The sequence below is a fragment of the Triplophysa dalaica genome, chromosome 7 (genome assembly GCF_015846415.1).
Source record: "Triplophysa dalaica isolate WHDGS20190420 chromosome 7, ASM1584641v1, whole genome shotgun sequence".
NCBI classification, from domain to species: Eukaryota; Metazoa; Chordata; class Actinopteri; order Cypriniformes; family Nemacheilidae; genus Triplophysa; species Triplophysa dalaica.
In genome coordinates, this window is record NC_079548.1 from 12,417,702 (window position 1) to 12,437,934 (window position 20,233).

The following is a 20,233-nucleotide window of genomic DNA, read 5'->3' on the forward strand; positions in this document are numbered from 1 at the left end:
TTGAGTTCTCAAATATTTTCTTAAGAACATCTTATCATAAGAATAAGATGACATATGCTTTGTAAATCTATCTTGAGAAAACAATTAAGAGCTGTCTTAAGACGTACAAGACATTCCTACATGCATTAGTTTAGAAATCTGAATTTAAGAATAAATATGACATTTAAGAAGAATTTTCTTCTTATTAATGTTTTGTGAATCAGGCTTTTTGTGAACTGTGAATTTAATGATTCCTTATCACGCCGCTTTCACCAGCATAGATTAACTAAAACCTTGAAAGACATAGTTTCTAAAGCCACAGAACTGCACATTTATTATTCATTCAGTCTTTTCTAGTGAAATCTCTTTGCCGTGACAATGCTCTTGCAGCATCTGTCTTGGTTTAGTTTTTACTGCTTTAAGAGAAGTGAAGGCTGGTGAGAGGATTGGCTCCCCGCTCTTGGCATGCATTAAAAATGTTGATGGTTTTCCAGTGTCGAAGTTTTAGCTTCAATGTCAATATGACCTCTCTCATCCCAGACTTTTGTAGCCTCTGTTAAAGAACCATGCAGATCAAAGCATTTAACTAGCCTGCTTATTGTGTATTTCACTCTATGGGTTGTTGACGTTTTAGAATGACAATGTTTTTAAACCTGCTATGCTGTCGGTGAACAGACATAGCAAAAAGGTAAACTAGACAAAACTGACATTTATCAACTTAATGGAAAAAGGTACGCGGGTTTGAATCTTCTGATCTGTGCCTGTTTCCACTTTTTTATGTATCAGGAATTAAAAAGATTGTATCTCCTCCCCTGGGACATGAATGGACAAGCTAAATGGGCAGAGGAATGTTAACCATCAGATCACATAGCGATTAAAACACTCTCACAAGCACACATACACTCATGCATGTATACACTGTCCACTTGCTTGACCGCCACCAAACCTGCATTACCAACTTGAAGGAGCATGAAAATTCATGTGTGATTTTGATTTTTTAGAAGGAGAGTCAGAAGGCATGAAGCCTTGGCACCGGTGTTGGAAGTATTGTGTCTCTGCCACCGACTGGCGGACCAGACGACACACCCTCTATCTGTGTCTGTTTCCATTGGCCTCTTTTATTAAATGCAAACAGGAAGTGGGTTGTGTTCCTGCTCCCACCTTTCCCTGCGACAATTACTTCCTGTGTTTAATTGTTGCGGCCTGTCTGACAGAGTGTAAAATGCTTTTATCAATGATCAACATCTTTGTGTGTGTTTGTGCATGCCTGTGCTTGCATAAATGTGTGTTTATCGTTGTCTTGAAGCAAGCCTATGTCTGTGGTTGGATTTGGCAAAGGGAAATCTTCATGTGTTGAAGTTTGTGTGTGTGTGTGTGCGTGCATGCATGTGTGTGTGTGTGTGTGTGTGTGCGTGTGTGTGTGTGTGTGTGGCAACAACAGATTTTGCTACCAGCTGCCGTTCAGAAAAGTGACGACAGCTGTGTTGTGACTGTATGCTTGTGTGTGATGGCTATTTACAGAGCAGGACACCCAACAAGGATGATGATGCCCTTCTGTGCGCGCAAGCACGTCTGTGAGCTGAAGACAAGTGACTGACAACAGGCTGAGATGGACCGAAACAGAGATTTGGGGGAGATCGGCAGATTATGGTGGATGATTCAGTGCTGGGTACAAACTTTGCGGAAACAAGCATTGGTTGAGCAAACTTTTGAAATTCTGATTTTAAATTCAAAATGGTTTGTTATTATTGCATCCTTCCTCCAATTCATTTAGTTATGGAACACAAATTAAGTCAAAATATTAATTTCAGCATTGTCAGTGTTTTCTTTACTCAGGGAATTATACAAAACAACATCTGTAAACTGAATGAATCGAAAAACTTTTTGCTGATCTATGCAGAAGAACCACGCAAAGATATATAATCAACTAGCTAATATGACTGCCATACTGGCTATTAAAACAACAATACAACTTAAATAAACATTATAAAAGCAATACTAGTGAGTTCATTTTTTACATTTTAGTTGCTTGTCCTTAGCACGGATGTTGGTATGCTGGTTTTCTTATAAAGCACAAAATTAAAAATATCTGTCATTTGCGCACCCTGAAGGTATTGCAAAGCTATACATTTATTTGTTTTCTTGGACACAACAAGAGTGGTTTTTCCACAGTAGAAAAACCACAGTGGTTTTTCTTCCTACTATGTTTGTCAATAGTGACCCAGAACTGTTTGGTTACAAAACATTCTTCCAAATATCTTTCTTTGTAATCAGTACAATAAGAAAATAAATATCTCTGGAACAACTTCGGGGGTGAGTAAATGGTGACCAAATCTTTATTTTTAAACAAACGATACCTGTAACTTAACCAGCAAGATTTTTTTGTTATCCAACTTGACCAGAAAAACAAATTCAAGCTATCATGCGCTAATCTTTTTGACAGGGATATTTGATCTTTTGCTAAGCCTACACATATAAATGCAATGTGACCAGATAGCTTTTTCTACCTTTTGTGTAAGTTGTGGTAAGGTGGTAAGGTGGTTTGGTATTAAATGGCTGAGAAGGGTGTATCTGAATCAAGAGGTTGCAGATCTCTCGTGAGAGTCTCTCAGTCATAGATTTGCTCTCAGTGACATGACTGCAGCGCATTCTGGATGCTCACCCTAAGGCCTCCTATGGACTGGCACGGGCTGACCTGGAGCGGAGGCTCGGCCGTCAGGGTGGAGCTGTAATACAAGTCTTCAGTCTTCGGGTTTGCAGCGAAGTAACAGTGAGTAATGAGTAACAGTTTTGGCTCCCGACAGGCGAGTCGCTGAGCGTTAGGGCTTTAATAGAGGCCTATAAAATGGCTCATCTTTAGGAATTTACAATGTTACTCCCACCCACAAACACTCTAAGAGAAGAGGAGGAGAGACAAGGTGGCTAGCGTACAGTCGTACTGTCCCGACCGAGATTACTGCTGAAGGCAAAATAAAGCCAGTGAGAGTAAGCGTGCTGCTGTGAGTGAGGGATTGAGTGAGTGCATGTGAGTTTAACCCAGAGAAGGAAAGAGTGAGCAAGATTTTTTTTGTGTGTGTGTGTGCGTGCGTTCATGTGGCGCGCGTGCATGTGTGTCTTAAGTAGATGGGCTGTACATTTGCTCAAATTTTTCTCTTCCAGTGTGTAATCACTTCCATCTGGGACCTGCCCAGAGAGGGGCCCCAGATTGGAGGTAAGAACTTTTTACGAAACACACACACCCACACTGCCTAACAGTTTGAATCCCTGCTCAACACTCAGATCTCTGAAATGCAAAACTCATTTCTCTAATGCAGCTCTACGGGAAAAACATAAACTGAAAGACAAGGAACCAGCAGAAGGGAAAGTAAGAAAAAATATTTCTTGTAAGAGGAAACAGTAAAGCCTTGAGGAGTTGGCAGCACACATGTAAAACAATATGTACTTACTCTTACTGTACTTACAGTAGAGATAAAGCAGACATGGTGCCATCTGCTGGCCACTAAATTAAATTGTCTGTATCTCATACAGTCTCATAAAAGGAGTCAGTAAGTCGCCAGAGGCACCTAACCTATCATTATATTTTACTTAGAACTTCACATTCACATCTGCTCCACTTAGTTATTATTACTATTTGGTTAAGATAGGTTTTTAAACGATCTTTACTGGAAAAGGTTATTCATGGGGTATGCATGTCAGTATAACATGCAGTATTTGCATGATAAACTAAGCGTATGGTTTAGAAGTTTCTGGTATGTACATCCTCAAACTGACACACATACAAGTACTCATTCAGTAATTTAAGATTTGCTAAGTCTTGAACGTGTGTGCTCTGAGCTTGTCCTAAAGCCTCTCTCAAGATCCAAGCTTATTAAAGAGATATTAAAGAGAAGGATGTAGTGCCACAATTTCTTATTTTATTACAGTAATGTTTTTTTTTGAATGGAGGGCTTGAACTGCTAAAATAAGAAAACGATAATAAGCCAATGATCGAGACTACTGCAAATTCTTCAGAAGGCTATGGTTTAAAAAGCATACCAGGGAACGCTTTCAAGAAATTGGTTGACAAATTCCCATACATTTATATTAAGCATTTGGCAGACGATTTTATCCAAAACGACTCACATTGCATTATACTACACATTTTGTTTCTAATCATAACATACAATTGTGTTATTTTGTAGATTTGATAAATTTATATGTATACTACCTTTTGAAAGTGACCTTGGTCGGTCATAAGTTCAATACTTTGTTGACACATTAAAGTTTATCTTTGTTTTTCCTCACTCTTCCCACTAGATGGCGCAAACGTATTAATTTTTTAACATTTATGCAAAAAAACTTTAAACTTATGCAATTTTTTTTAATATAATAGCTTTTTGTGAATAGCATTAAGCTGATGGCTTTAATTTATCTTTTTACACATTCACGTTTGGTCACAAAACATGTCAACAATCAGTTTATTTTAGTCCAATAAATTGTATACAATTGACTGCAGGGTTTATTTTGGCTTATATTACTATATAAGAAGACTGTTTAAATATGTTTATTAGTATTTATTTTGAAGTACACATAATTTGTTATAATTTCAAGGCCCTTTAAGTGTACTGCTTCAAAGTTATCTGCTGGGAGCTTGTAGGGAAATTTACCACCATGTGTAGGCTAATTCAGAAGCTGAATGTTTATTTGTGGGAACTAGCTGCTTTGTTTTTAATTCTTTGTTTCCAGTCATTCATAAAGTGTTTCCTAGGATCTTCCTGTCTACATTCCACTCATAACTACACTAACAGATCTTGTGATAATAACGTTGTCTGTAAACCACAATTACATGCTGTAGTTAGTAAAACATCCCCAAAACACAGCTGTGCAATGACCTCTTTCTAATGAGAAGCACATTTCACTCATTTTTCAGTTATTTGAAGTTCGCTGGTTTCTCTTACTCACACAGTAAAGCTGATGTTGTGCATTATTGACAATGTTATCAGGTTCAAGGTATTTAGTGTGATGTTTGGGTTTCTCATAGCACTGGCACGTCCAAAGCAAACACCTACTCATCACACACACACACACACACACACACACACACACACATAAAGTTGAGATCATTAGCCTTGATTATCTTATTTGTCGAGTTTGTCATGTGTAGTTTTGTTCTTATTGCATATTTTGCTAAATGTTTGTTTAAAAGCTCCTGCTGCGTAAACAAAAATGAACAGTTTAGTCCTATATGGTGACAGTCTCTCTTGAGACCACATGGCATAGAAACAACACAACCAAAGTTCAACTGATAACATGAGAGCTATCACAGAGAAGCGAAAATGCATGACCTTTGATTTAGTTTGTAATCTGTTACATTAATGTCTTTATTTTGCTCTAAAGCTGTACACACTCTAAGTATTGTAAAACCTGTTCTCTCTCTCACTTTCCCAAAGTCACAGCCGAACTCTGTTTAAAAGATTGTAGGTGAAATGTTGTGATTGTTGTGGGTGGTGTCTTTGGAGGCGTTGTGACAATCCCAGCAGTAGGAATGAACCTAAGGAACAAGGTGGCCAGAGCTTAACTGACGTTAACAGCAAGGGGTGGAGTCAGAACAGCACAAAATAAAGAGATTCAGAGATGCAGAGAAAACAAAGAAGTAAGAAGACGTTTGTGTGTTAGAAGAGACTGTGTGACACAGGAAAAAGGGAGCTGTGTGATAAGAATATTGGGAAATGAGTTGCATATTATGAAATTCTAGCAGAAATAAAGTCAGCAGTGACAGGAGAAATGAGCACTACTAACGGGAATACACGTTATGTGTCCACTTTCAAGATGCAACTGTCAGGCCCCCGTTCAAAGGGGGCCGGTACACAAGGACCCCAACCTGCGGCTGTGAGGAATTGTGAAGAGACATCTAGTGCAGGCAAGTCTCTTTGTGCATAGACATGTGTGACTCTCAATGTTTGCATATTTGTGCGTGTATGTGTGGGTTTGGACAAGTATGTTGGATGCTTATCTTGATGCAGGCATGTTGTGGACAAGATGATCTTTACTTTTGATTAAATGTCTGGATTTTCAAGCAAAATATTTAGAATTTTCCTTTTTACTTAATTGAATTGCAATCTCAAGTGAGAGGGTAGGTTCTCATGTTCAAGAATAAGAACAGGTTTAGAATGGATTTGTTGTTTACTAGTCTCCATGGTGATTTCTTGTAAGGAAATGTGTTTTTTCAATCCCATCCTGCTGTGCAGTATGGTCTACACGTCTGATATCGTTTTGCATGTTTAAAATCAAATCAACAAGGAAATCTGTCCTTTTGCGTCAAATATTTGCTTACATTTGACTAGAGAGCTAGAAATAGTGCATAATCTTAAATGAATCGTATTTATGTAATAACCTTTCTTCGGTTTAAATAAAGATGATTTTTTCCTATACTCTTTGAAACCACTGGATCTCAGCTTCCTCAGGATGCAAATTACTGTCCAGGCGTGAAGTCGCCTTTGGAAGGAAATTCCTTCCTCACTAATTTAAGCACAAAGCTTAAGTTTTGCTCAGGTTTGTGTGAGAAATGCATGTATCTAAGGCAGAGCTGCTCAACAAGTAATGTTATTCATCTGAGAGATTACAACACTTCAGTTCCTTCCTTGCATTTTCTGTCATATCATCTAATACAAAAAACAGTCATGGTATCATGAATGAGACTCAAAATTATTTAGAATTTGTTCTTCTCAGTAAGGTTCATTTACAGTGGAGTTCAACCCTTCCTTTTTCATGTAGTGTGTTGTCATGACAACCAGTAAAAAGTGGTTTGTATGAGCAAACAAGAATTACGTTTACAAAAGATCCAGGCCGCAGGTCAAAGGTCAGTGGGTCATGAGATATATGGCTAGATAAAAGCGCAGGCCTAAATGTAAAAGCAAACGACTCGAGGCTAAAATTCACTACAAGACAAATTTTGACCAGTTTTTCAGTCTGGACTTGTTGGAGAAGGTCTGTCCCAGTCTGCAGATTTTATTAGTAAGTGTGTTTCTATCTGAAACTTTCAAAAAGTCTGCAAGTGTATGATGTCTAGCTTTAAAAAAATCTGTTCAGATTTGAAAAGTCTTGTAGTGTATTCCAGCCATTAAAAGTGTGTAACATGTCTATGGGCTATATGCATATGATACTTACGCATTTCACAGGAAGAACCTGCTGCTGTTTCCGGTTGGGTGGACTTAAAAAGCAGAGAGAAATTGAAAATAGAGAAAAATGTTAAACGATACTTTCAAAAGTTAACATTTTGTTATAACATTCAAAAACGGTAGGACGCAACTACCGGTTCTTCCTGTGAAACGCAGAAGTCACGCATGCATAAATCCTGTCGGCTGAATGAGATTAAAGTGAGATGGAAAGGATATCCCTCATATATTAATGACATTTTTCAAGCGCATACAGTTATTGGAGGTTCATTTAGATCATTTTGGATATATTGTATTTTTTGCTTCTTTATATATTGGAGATATCATATAAAATGGCTCCACATGTGGCTTATAGAATCTTAGGTAACAGGATGTTTAAAATAAAAACTGGTTGTTGGAGCAGCATCAAATCATTGTTTCGGTTAAGCTTTTGATGTCTTCAAACGTTATGTTTGTTGTTTTTTTGTTGGTGCTTTTTTTAGGCCTACTGCTTGATGTCTCTTTTTGTCATTCTGTTGTGGTGTGTAAGATACACACTTCTAAACTGGCCAGTAAGAGACGGGTGTGATAACATAGGATGTAGATTCGAATAGACGAGTTTTCACATCTCATTTTAATAAGCATTGTTTCTTCCTGTGTGATTTGCAGTATGATGAGAGACTAAGTTCAGCATGAATTTAATATATAAGTCTATGTTACGAGACCATTATGGCGCTTTATTAGGCATAAACACATACCGATTCATCCGGGTTGCATGCATGTATATTAACATTTTGGAGAATTAGTGCACTGTTGGAACTCACTTAGTAAGCAAGTTTCTGCTATGTAAATAAAATACAAACATAATGTAAATGAACTTGAGCTGATCTAAAATGTGTGTAACAACATTCTCTTTTCTCCGTCAAGCTGCAGAAAACAGCCATACGAAGGGTCTGGCTCCACCCCTTTTCACCAAGCCCATCCAAGACTGCATGGTGGATGAAGGAAGTAACATCATACTGAAGGGGGTTATCACGGGAAGTCAGCCAATCAGTGTTTCCTGGCTTCATAACGGTGAGTTGGGGCCATATCCGGAATCCAGTATGTACCTCTCTGCCCTTAATGCACTATATCCTGTGTATATGTAGATACAGTATGTAGTGTGGATAAACACCGACGTACAACATGCGCTTTATTGGCATTATCCGCGACCTGTGTGTTCTTTGACAGCTGATGTCCCCACGTCCTCACATCTAAAGGAACTACTTTTTTGGGACCTACAGTAGAGCTCTATAGTATTGCCCAGCTTGACATCCCACATTATAGGCTGATTGTATCATATCCCGTTTTTCATATAATTTTACAATGACCTCACTGCGGCCTTTGTCTCTCCCTTTCATCCCAATGATTGTACACCTGTTTCAGGTGAGGCTGTGCGGTTTGGTGAATCCACTTTTAAGGGAGGAGATGTGAGTCTGGTTGTTAAGGAGTGCCTACCGGAGGATGCTGGGGCATACACCTGTGTAGCTGAAAACACAGCGGGGAAAACATCAAGCAGCGCAGCAGTGTGTGTGAGAGGTAAACAACTGAATTTAAGTTAACAAACTTAAAGGGATCATAGGTTTTGTCACTGTTTCGGTCACCAACATTTTTCACAATATGTTTTTGTGTGTCCTACGGAAGAAAGAAAGTCATACAGGGTGAGTAAATGATGACAGAATTTTCAGTTTTGGGCGAACTATCACGTTAAATTGATGTGCACAATAATAAATTCATGTTGAAATAATCCTGCTGTAATAATATGTTGTTTAGAAAGGCACTGGGTCACTTATATACAAGTCGGATTGTGAAGGTGTTTATGTTTACATAAAATATAAGTGTTTAGCCAGCATGTGTGCGTGGATGATCACAAGGCAGGACATAGAGAAGTTAATAAAAAGTCAAAACAGTAACAATAGCATTAAAATAAATGCATGTATGTGTTTGTTCTGACAAGTTTATCAATGTTAATTCACTTCTCTAATATTGTTCTCAAATTTCTCTCTCTCTCTATCTCTTTCTCTCTCTCTCTCTCTCTCTCTCTCTTTCATTTAAACACCCCTTTTCCCCCCATCTGTCTTCAAACACGAATACACTATTCAAAAAAGACTATGAAACAATTCTTGGGGTCAACACGTCTCAGTCATCTCATTCTCACACACCTGAAGGGGTGAACGGGGTCTTAAACTCACCTCAGAACTTTCCAGATGATATCAGCGTTTTTAAAGGGTCACAGTCTCCCCAGACACCCCACACAGAAAGTCCAATGACAAGCTCTCCAGCACACAAGAAAGGTATGACACCAACGGCAGCTCCACTCATGAATTCATCCCATACATGAAACCACAGTTGAGATATGGAACACTTTAGTTCCTTAAATGCATAACAATTATTCAAATACAGAGGTGAATACAGTAGTGTGCATATTAAACACTTCACTGTGAAATCTTATGCTATGTCTACAGTCTTTTATTTGTGTATATTTAACATTTACACATGTTTTATCTAATTCGTCTAATTTGTCATTTTATCTAAAATAGTATGGTTAAAAAAAATTAAACTACCACTTAGTGTCCTCTTTTTAGTTTCTAAAAAAATAATTATCCCCAGCATTAAACTGGATATTTGACCTACTAATATAAAATGGTATATTTTATCTGTGGCATATTTTTCTTAGACACACATATACACACACCTGTCCACCAAACTCCACCTGTGTATGATAAGCAAAGCTTATCTGTTGCATGATGACAGGCATTCCCCCCACACAACACGTGATTCAGTGCATATTTATACTGTTGTTTTCAGGGGTGCTAGTGAAAAGAAGAAGCAGCTCAGGAACAGGTAAGACCATCATTCCACTGATACCTGTTTAGCACTTTGACTGAAAATACTTTTTTATTATTTTATTTCATACTTTACAGTTACAGAAGAATCAATATCGCTCCCATTAGAGACAAGTAAAGATTTTATTAAATCTTCTTAGAATCTGAAGGTCTTTTTTCATCCTCATTTGTTGTTCTTAAAGAGACGCCTGATCTAAAGCCTCACATACAATACTGTAATTAGACCATGTCTTGTAAGTGCAGTTTGTTTAGAATTGTAGTTAAAGTGTAACCACTCTTTATTACTTTTAGCAGTAGTTTGTTTTAAGCCGCTGAACATTCCTTTAATTTCCAGATTGACTGGTTGCTTCAGGGGCTTTTCAGGTTTTTTTTACATACCAGGAACTTGTCTTCTGTGTTTAATGGCAAGTGGTATTTGTCGTATTGTAGATGTGACTTTATTTCTTTTAAACACTGCATCAAAATAATAAACTTGCTTTTTTAGATTGTGTGAGACAACAAATATACAGAACAAAAAAAAAAAACTTACCTGTGTTTACCTCACAGGACACTCAAATATTGAACAAGCTGGGCCATATAAATTTAGAGATTTGGAATGCTATATTTGGTTTAATATTTTATTTATAATGCAATGACATTCATACGTTTCACATGTCCATATACTTTCATATAGACTCTCAATTCAGACTTTTGTCTTTGTCTGATCTGTTTGCATCTGTGGGCTGGACAGTAACATACTGATGTCTGAATGATGGGTGTTTGCTTGCAGTTATTTGATCTATTATGCAAAACCCATCCCTATCTGTGGTCATTCTCTGTTGGTCTGTACAATAAAAGGTCTGTTTAAAGACATGAGCTCATCAGCAGTATAAACAGGTTTTAATCTGCTGATTTGAATAATGCCAGTGTCAGTCCTCTTTTTTCAAGTAGGACCCTATCTGTTTTAATAAGCTGTATATGATAGTGTTGTGTTTGTGTTATCTGTGCAGAGCTAAACACCTCAAGACATCTGTTAAATGCTTATTTGCTTACTGGATGTGTTGTGTGAAGGGATGTGTCAGTGGTTTCTCTGCGGAATTGTGCATTATTCACTACAGAATACGACATGGTGTAAAAGCACTTTGTGGTTTTAATAAGGTTTATTTGTAAATAATAATCAATTTGTGCTTGTTATACATAATTTGTTAAGAATGTCTGTACATTTTTTGACTGTCAATTCATATAAGGTCTGTTAATATCTTTATCAGGCACAATTCAGAGACAATTCGGTCTCACCTCTGTACCTCCAAAGCTGCTCTTAAGCAGATAAAAAAAAACAATTCACCCAAAAGTTCTGTCAACATTTATTCACCCTCATGTCAATTCAAAATCTGTTTAGACTTTTTCTGTAGAACAAGAAAGGATATATTTTGAGAAATGTCTTTCTCTGGTTTAGTGACATACAATCGAAGTCAATGGGGGTCAATGTTGTGTGATCACCAACATACTTCAATACATCTTCTTTTGTGTCCTAGAGAAGAAATTCATGCGTTGGAATGACATGAGGGCGAAGAAATTATGCAAGAATTTACTTTTTTGGGTGAACTGTCAGCCACAAACACAAATGTGACTATGGAAGCCCCAAACTGCAATGCAATGTCTTGGTTAAAGAAAAAAAACTATTATGCCATAATGCTTTATTACGTCACAATAAAGCATTATGATGTTATAATGCATTATTATGTCATAATGCAGTATGACGCCATAGTCTGTTGTGACGTCATTGTCGATTATGATGTCATAGGCTATTGTGACACCATAGATTTTATTCTCTTCAAAAAAATGTATGGTGTCACAATAGACTACTATGACATCATAATCAACGATGAGAAAAAAAGTCTTTAAATAAACGAGGATGAGAAAAAAAGTTTTTACATTGCGGTTTAGGACTTCTGTTTGTGACAATTAAGAAATATTTAGAGTGTAAAGCCACACGCTTGTGTATGTAGATAGACAAGCCCAAATATTTTTTTTCTTTATACTTTTTTAACATAAAATATACACATTAAAAGTCTGAAAAGCAGGAATAAAGCTCTTTATTTAAAAATGACTTAATTGTGTTTTGTTCTGATCTTTACAGCTCAACCCCTACAGTTGGTATCTCCATCAGATAGTTTGGAGGTCCGGGTTGGAGAAAAGGCCCAATTGTCCTGTGTGTTCAAAGGCAGTTCTCCTGTAGTGTCTTGCTGGATGCGAAACAAAGAGGAAGTATGCAACAGCGTATGTCGTTTTGCATTCTGTAATGCCCCTTTGAAAGAAAACATCTACAGATCTAGAGTGATGTTTAATGATCTCTCTTTCTGAAGGTTGTAAAAGGCTCCAGGTTTCATATAGAAAACTGTGATGAGAGCAGCTCTCTGGTGATCTCTGAAGTTGTACCTGAGGACTCTGGGCGTTATACGATATTTGCACGGGATCGCAAGAGCTCTGTTCAACATACAGTGACACTGTGTGTCATTGGTAAGGTCTGACAGCCTGCACATTGACCATGCAACTGCTACACTCTTTTGCATGTGCATAATGTACGTGTTTGCATGTGTTTCATGCAGATCGGCCCCAGCCCCCTGCTTCCTGTCCTGTGCCCTCCGTTCTCTCCCCTCTCTCTCTGGTGTTGTCCTGGTCTGGTCCTTCTTACGATGGGGGCACTGCTGTGACAGGTTACGTGGTGGAGGTTTGTGAAAGCTCTGCTGAGAACAGCCACTGGATAGAACTCACCACTCAGTGCAAGAGCACCTCGTTCAGGGTGAGCTCAGGCCTGCAACCACAGAGAAACTACAGCTTCCGGGTCAGGGCGTGTAACGCTGTCGGGGTCAGTGAACCAAGTCAAGAATCACAGCCAATCAGGATGGAGAACCAAGGTAAGGAGACTTTCTTTTAAATGATTGAAACATATCGTTTGCATTTACATTCCATACAGGGTATTTGACAAATATATGGTCAATGAAAAATGTAAAAAAAACGAAAGAATGAAGATAAATATCCATATTTCATGATTTTTTTTCCATGAATCAATATGACCTTTTATGTGTGTCACTGGGTTTTGCATCTAACCAATATAAGGTATTAAAATGTACTTGTCAACTCTGATAACACATTATTTAATAATTTAAAAAGTACAGTTTTTTTTTCCATTTCCTGATAATCTGTGAATTTGGACATCAGAGGTTTCGGAAGGACAGCTATGCTATTTTATATCAGAAATATAAAGAGTATTAATCTAAAAAAACATATTATTAACAGTTTTACTGTATATTTGTTAACTAACCTTCAGGATTAACTTACAAAAGTAAGGAAAACAATAAAGTTATAATAAAGTCACATAATATCCATAATACAGTCTATTGTTTCTCTAATGTACAAAAGAAGTGGCGACGCTGTTTCAAGCTTTGTTAAAACATTTATTCAATACTTCTCAATTTGAATGACCTGTAATTCCATGAATGACAATATTGACAATATTGCACTTAAATATGTACAGTCCAAAAACTTTTGTGTTAAGAAAACAATCTGTCCTTAACCAAACACAGCTTGTTAAGGCATGTTTGTGTTACTTTGAACTGAACATTGTTAAACCAGTGCCTATAATTTCTTTGACACAAAATGCAACTCATAATTTGTTTAAAAAAACACAATATGTATAAGTTTTATATCACAAAATATTTGTTGTTTAATATTGAGAGTGTTTTGAATGCTATATTATAAACAAAATACCACACTAAATAACTTCCATGCAAGCAGAATTGTGACCAAATCATAATTTTATACAATATATGTCTTGTTTCATAATTCAGAAACCTTACTCAGGATTTCCTTCAAAGTGTGTTTGTGCTTATATATAATAAGTAAATAATGCCCCTTGGTTTTGGTGGTATTTTGTATTGTAATGCATTCCTTTTCATGTGTCTTAAATATCTTATTCTGTATCTCTTATTCTGCTGCAGTAATTGAGCAGCAATGTGTTGTTAGTAGGATACTATTCTCACACAAAGTTCAGTAACCAGACTGTAAACAGGAAAAAGCATTTAAAGCCATAATCGCAGACATGAGGGCCATCTGTGGTTCTTTCAGCTTTGGCTCTCACAGTGAATGAGAGTGTCTGTGTTCTCTTTAAAGGAAAATCCACCGAAGATACACCAGTGGAGTTTGTGAATGTGATCGTCGATACTAAACATAAAGTTACTGATCACTTTATTGTCCAGGAGAAACTGGGAGTGTAAGTACCCTCATCTACACACACAAGGTTCTGTTGCTCTTGTTTTCATGGCCTGTCTCAATTAAACTTCAACCCTGATATGGGAATTTTGAGTGTATACATGTTCCTGCATGCAACAAAAAGTTGGAACAACTTCTATACATGAGTCTAATTTCGCAAGAAAATCCATAGATGTTTACACAACTTTACATTTGTATTTGATGACTGAAATGGGTCATTCCTGAACTGACTCCAAGAAATACTGCTTTGATCCAAAATATCAGGTGAATTTCTTAAGAACAAGACAGGTGGAAAGATAATAAACCCCCTTCCCATTCAAGTCAAATTCCTAAGTGTTCAGTTACATCCTAGTACAGGACATTTTGTTTGTAAGCATGCTATCTCGTTCAATATGTTTTCCTAGAGGGAAGTTCAGCCAGGTCTTTCGGTTGACCCATAAGGAGACGGGTCGTGTATGTGCTGGAAAGTTCTATAAGGGACGTCGAGCAAAGGAGAGAGAGGCTGCAAGGAAAGAAATCGAGCTCATGAATTTCTTAAACCATCCTAAACTGGTCCAATGTCTGGCTGCTTATGACAACAAGCCTGAGATGGTCATGGTGATGGAATAGTGAGTATCTTTCATTGTTGGTGTTTTGAAGGGAGCACTTTGTGATTGTTTGGCATCATGTGTGTTAGATGTAAAACGTGCAGGTTTATGCATTTATATTTGTAGTATTTAGGTCTTTAGTGTGTCTAATGTGTATGTGTCTGTTTGTGTAGCGTTTCTGGGGGTGAGCTGTTTGAGCGTATTGTAGATGATAGTTATGACCACACGGAGGTGTCCAGTGTGGGTTACATGCATCAGATTCTGGAGGGAGTCCAGTACATGCACCAGCAAAACATCGTCCATCTGGACCTTAAACCTGAGAACATTGTATGTGTGGACAGAACTGGGATTCAGATCAAAGTCATTGACTTTGGATTAGCCAGCAAATTAGGTGAGTACTTTTACAGTATTAACAATATATTTGAATCCTCCACTCACTGTACTGCTAGTACACTTTAATAAGGGATCTCAGAGTAGAATGTGTGACTGTGTGCATGTGATCTGTGACTCAGATCCCTCCACACCTCTGAAGGTGATGCACGGCACTCCAGAATTTGTTGCTCCAGAGGTCATCAGCTTTGAGCCTGTCGGTTTGTTCACTGACTTGTGGAGCATCGGGGTCATCTGCTACATCCTGTGAGAATGGTTTGAAGTCTGGTCATGCTGCCTATACAGTCAAGCGCTTGCTGCCCCCTTGTGGTCAAGCATTTTTTCTATAGCTCTCTGTGATTTTGTTCCCATGCAGGCTCAGCGGCGAATCCCCATTTCAGGGTGAAAGTGACGCAGAGACGTTGTCTCTTGTGACAGCAGCACAGTGGGAGTTTGATGAGGAGAGCTTTGAAGAGATCACTGACCTGGCAAAGGATTTCATCAGCTCTCTCCTCAGTAAAGAAGTCAGGTCCGTCAATATCAGTGCTTTCCCTCATCATCCAAATACATGTATTGCATCATCCTGCACAGGTGTCTACATACACTCAGTCTAATTGTCTCTTATTCTGTATTGAACTCTTTTACAGACGTAGGATGTCATGTGAAGATGCTTTGGCCCATGCCTGGATGAAGTATATGTCTGTAGACCTCACCAACAGTACCACCAAAAACCTCTCCAAGGATAAAATGAAGAAATTCCTGACCAGGCAGAAGTGGAAGGTAATACAGAAATAGACACATAAACAAGGACTTTAATTGGGCTTCATTTTTAAGCCCAATTGTTCTGTCTTTTCCTCTGATACCCCTGTTTTTCTTGTGTTTTCTTAATTATTTTTAATATTTTAATGTATCTTGCTGTCAGTCTTTCATACTGCTGTTGAATGACTTAATGTCACTCCTTAGGTTTGATTTTGTTGAAATTCAACAGACGCTGTACTAGAAGGACCACAATACATCTAGAAATGCTGATCAAATTAAAGTTAGGAAATATCAATTTTTTCACGGCTATGTACTCATATTTATATATTTTGCTTTTAGAAAACAGGCAAAGCATTGCTGGCTCTGAACAGGATGGCTTTACTGTCCAAACCAGATGGTTCTGCATGCCTGAGCCCTGTAGATGGTGAGAAAAAAAACATGAAAATATTTGGCTCCTCTGCCTTAAGATGGTTTCATTTTGTGATGGATATTTTTGCACTGGTAAGTATTGGTTTTGCTTTTTTCATGTGTTTTGTAGAGACAGAGCAAGCATTGCAGTCTCTGGAACTGAAGCTTCAATGTAAACCCGAGTTTACTCAGACTCCATGTGACCTGACTGTCCCACAGGGCTCCAGTGCCAAACTCTCCTGTCTCATTACAGGTTAGGACACACCACTGGAGATCTTTTACCTTCCCCACACAGGCGTCACATTTCTTTACAAAAAAAATTGAATTGAAACAGTTCTTTGGCCAGTCATCACAACCCAATGGAAAGGCATGAAAATGTTTTGGGTAGCACAGTGGTGGAGATCTGAATCCCCTGAACCTCAGTGTATTTCTCCTTCAGGTTACCCTGATCCTGATGTGGTGTGGTTGAGGGATGGCCAGATGCTGGATTTGCAGGAGGGGTGTATAACACTGGATTATGAGGAGAACGGCATCTGTATACTTACCCTTGAGCGTGTTTCATTACACCACAGCGGTCTGTACTCGTGCAGAGCCACTAATGTACATGGGGAGGCGCTGTGCTCCTCAACAATTACTGTAGTGGAGAATGATGGGACTGTGGATTAATAATGATAAAAATGATCAGATTGATTATATGTTTTATTACACAAGATATCTATAAACAACAAATACACATAAATAAACACAGCAGATACATTGAAATGAATGCAGTCAATGCTCATATTATTGTGGATTCAGTGTTGAAATTGGAATAAACTAATTTCTAATTAATCCATGTGTTATTATTTGTTAGTGTCTATTGATGTTTTAAAATTGTAGTATATTTATGTTGACGTTATTGTACTTTGGATTAATATTATTTTACTCACAGACTTCTTAACACAGTCATTCAGTCCTCAAATTTGAGTATATGAAGATTTGAGGAAATTTGTTAGGAGATCTGTGTGTTTAGGATGCTGATTTGTGATTAAAAAACCTTGTCCGTGTACTCAGTTTATATATATTTTTTAAGAATTCTGTCCTGCAGTATGTTGTACGTGCCACTTTGGCAATACGAGGCCATTTTATGGTCATTAACCAACCAGAATTTGCATGTATCATTTACACTATATCATTCATTCTTAAATGTTGCATTGTTTTGTGGCCAACATTTGCTTGAAATGACAGCACACATCTTTGTCAAAATGCCTAGACAATAATCAAATGAAACCATATATATTTTCATATGTTGGATGACATGAAGCTGTATTTATGAAAAAAAGAAAATGGATTTATTTAAAAAGTCAACGTGTCAGACCGTTCAGTTATATAATACATCTACGATGCTAGCATACACCCATTTCTAATGGATGAAGCCTTGGCCTGGAAGAGAGGTCATCGGGTGGTCCTCAACCTTCACTGGGTGTTTCGACCCTTAACCACTACACCCTCCAGTTGGCAGGTCTGCAGTGACTGGCCAGGTCACTGCCCCTCTCCTCCAGGCTTTCAGCTTGTTTCCTCTCTCTTGTGCCAGAGCCAACAGGAGGCTCTATCTGACGCTTCTCCCAACCTACGAACGGCTGCTTTCCTCAAGTGGCCTCTCAATCCAAACCACTCCCATCCCATCGCAGGGAGTTCCTTCGTTGGCTGAGGTGGGCTTTCTGGAATGGCGTTGGAGGCTCTCCTTGTGCGATCTGGGGGGATTGCCTGCACCGAGAGATCTCTAGGACTATGGTGTGCTTCCTGCCTAGGGTTCTCCAGCGTCTCACCAGACGGTTCGTCTGAGTGGTGTGCCTGCATCCGTCTCTGTCCGCACGTGGACTTGCTCTGGTGTATTTTGAGCCCTCTTATGCCTTTGCAGATTCTTCCACAGTTGCATTTAACTTCCGGTGCCTCCCCGGTCAAGGTGGTTTGTCTGAGCCTTCTCTGCGTCTGTGTCACTGTCCTTGTCGTTGCCATTGAATCTGTCCTGGTGAGTCTCTCATCCTCCCCCCCTCTCGGGAGACTCTGGGGGTATTGTTCATTTGTTGATTCTGTAGCTTGCTTGGTGCCCTCTTGCGAGTGCTGCAACAGGGGTTGCTAGCCCCTGTTACCCCGCCAGTCTTTCCTGGAGGTCAGCTGTCTCTCCAGCGTCACCGACCTTCCTCGGTTGCAATCCAGACTTTCCCGGAAGTCACTGGTTACCCAGGGAGTTCAGTTATATAATACATCTACGATGCTAGCATACACCCATTTCTAATGGATGAAGTCTTGGCCTGGAAGAAAAATAATCAATCGAATATAAATTAGTTTTGGTGGAATCACATTCTCATGACCTTATGTCTCATGTAAATTCACACTGAATTTGCATCTACAGTGCAGGCTAGGAAAGAAGTCAACTGCATGGTCTATTCTCCATTATATTCTGCACATGAATGAACTGTAAAAGGGACAACTCTGTTAACATAAGACATTGCGATACTGTTCCATTGCAACTCATAAGCTTTATTGTTTACTGTAATATGTCCATGCAGGTGAACATTACAGACATTCTGGTTTGCTAGCATTATCTAATTTGAGAGCACTTCTTATGCATTTATGTCATATGTAAAGTTTAGTAAATGAGTTGGTTTCTCAAATGGTCCTTTGATGTTATGCAAATCTGTGACATTTTGTGGATTACAAAGAAATAAATCATGGCCAAATGGCTCATTATAAAACTCCTTCTGAATTCCACCTTCATGGATCATATTTGCAGATTCGGAAGGTGAAAGAATGGAGATGTGGACAACAAACAACTCTTCTACTAACACTCTTCTGAGTGTAAATGGGAATTTGTCAAACCTTTCATCCCAGAACCAGCTTTGCACAGGATTTTACAATCCAGTCATGGCTGTTTTTGACATCTTATTGCTTGTTTTTAATCTCCCGACAGTCCTCTATATGATTGTGGAACCTCTTGTTAAAGAATGCAGGCCATCTTCCAATCCAGGAAATTCATCTCCATTTTCCATGAGCGACATCTTTTTATTCCATATGTGCTGCGTAAAGTTCTTGCATTTGATTGGAGTTCAGCTTATCATCATTCGGAATCTCGGAGGTGTAACAGGAATCAGACTGGAATACCTCGCAGCATTTCACAACAGCTGTCGGATCGGAGTCTCGGTTATCTTTGCTGTCATGTCAATAGACTTGTACATGGCTGTGGTCCATCCAGTAATGTATATTGGCCTGAAGACTTCCACAAGGCAAACGATGGCATGCACATGTTGCACTTTTATTTGGGTGTGTTCCATCACACTGGCAATAGTAAAAGTGGTCTTTGATATAAGTATGTATCATCCGTTACTCATGACCTCTTTTTACATTCCATTACCTGTTAGTGTCTTTTGCTGTATACTTGTGCTGATCGCCCTACACACTGCTCGGCCTGGAAAAGACAGACAGGACTCAAAACAAGATAAAACCAAACTGAGTGCTGTCAGGTTTATTAAGATAGCCATGATCACATTAGCATTTCACAGTCTTCCTTACAGCTGTTTATTAATTTACACTGCATTGAAAAAGATTGAATGGGAAAGTTTGCCATGTCATGTTTTACCTCTATTGTTACTTATGCAGACTGCTGATTTAGCAGCATCACTGTTCTTTATGTATAATACAAGAAAACTGATAGCAGCTGCTAAACATTGGTTAACTGTTTTTCGGAATTGCATTGAAAGGTAAGATTAACAACTCTAAATTATCCTGGACCATACTAAGGAGGTGCCCTTTGAATGTGCCATTTTGCAGAAATTCAGCTTCTACTATTGTGATTCACTTTGCTACTATTCATATCATACTT

The 20,233-nt window shown here is 38.4% G+C and overlaps 1 protein-coding gene across 3 annotated transcripts; it reads left to right on the forward strand.

The window, feature by feature from the left end:
- Positions 1-5,556: 5,556 nt before the first annotated feature.
- On the forward strand, positions 5,557-17,202 carry mylk5 (myosin, light chain kinase 5). 3 transcript variants are annotated; one of them, XM_056754042.1, is made up of 17 exons: positions 5,557-5,872; positions 8,040-8,186; positions 8,538-8,690; positions 9,260-9,445; positions 9,960-9,995; positions 12,117-12,256; positions 12,343-12,496; positions 12,586-12,894; positions 14,150-14,249; positions 14,653-14,856; positions 15,009-15,226; positions 15,348-15,471; positions 15,581-15,733; positions 15,852-15,984; positions 16,303-16,387; positions 16,502-16,624; positions 16,811-17,202. In XM_056754042.1, the coding sequence occupies exons 1-17, from the start codon at positions 5,743-5,745 to the stop codon at positions 17,035-17,037; spliced, it is 2,622 nt and encodes an 873-aa protein (XP_056610020.1). In that variant the 5' UTR covers positions 5,557-5,742; the 3' UTR covers positions 17,038-17,202. The 3 variants fall into 3 exon arrangements, with proteins under 3 accessions (XP_056610020.1, XP_056610019.1, XP_056610021.1); XM_056754041.1 differs by having other exon boundaries at positions 5,558-5,878; XM_056754043.1 differs by having other exon boundaries at positions 5,558-5,878; positions 12,117-12,244.
- Positions 17,203-20,233: the final 3,031 nt, after the last annotated feature.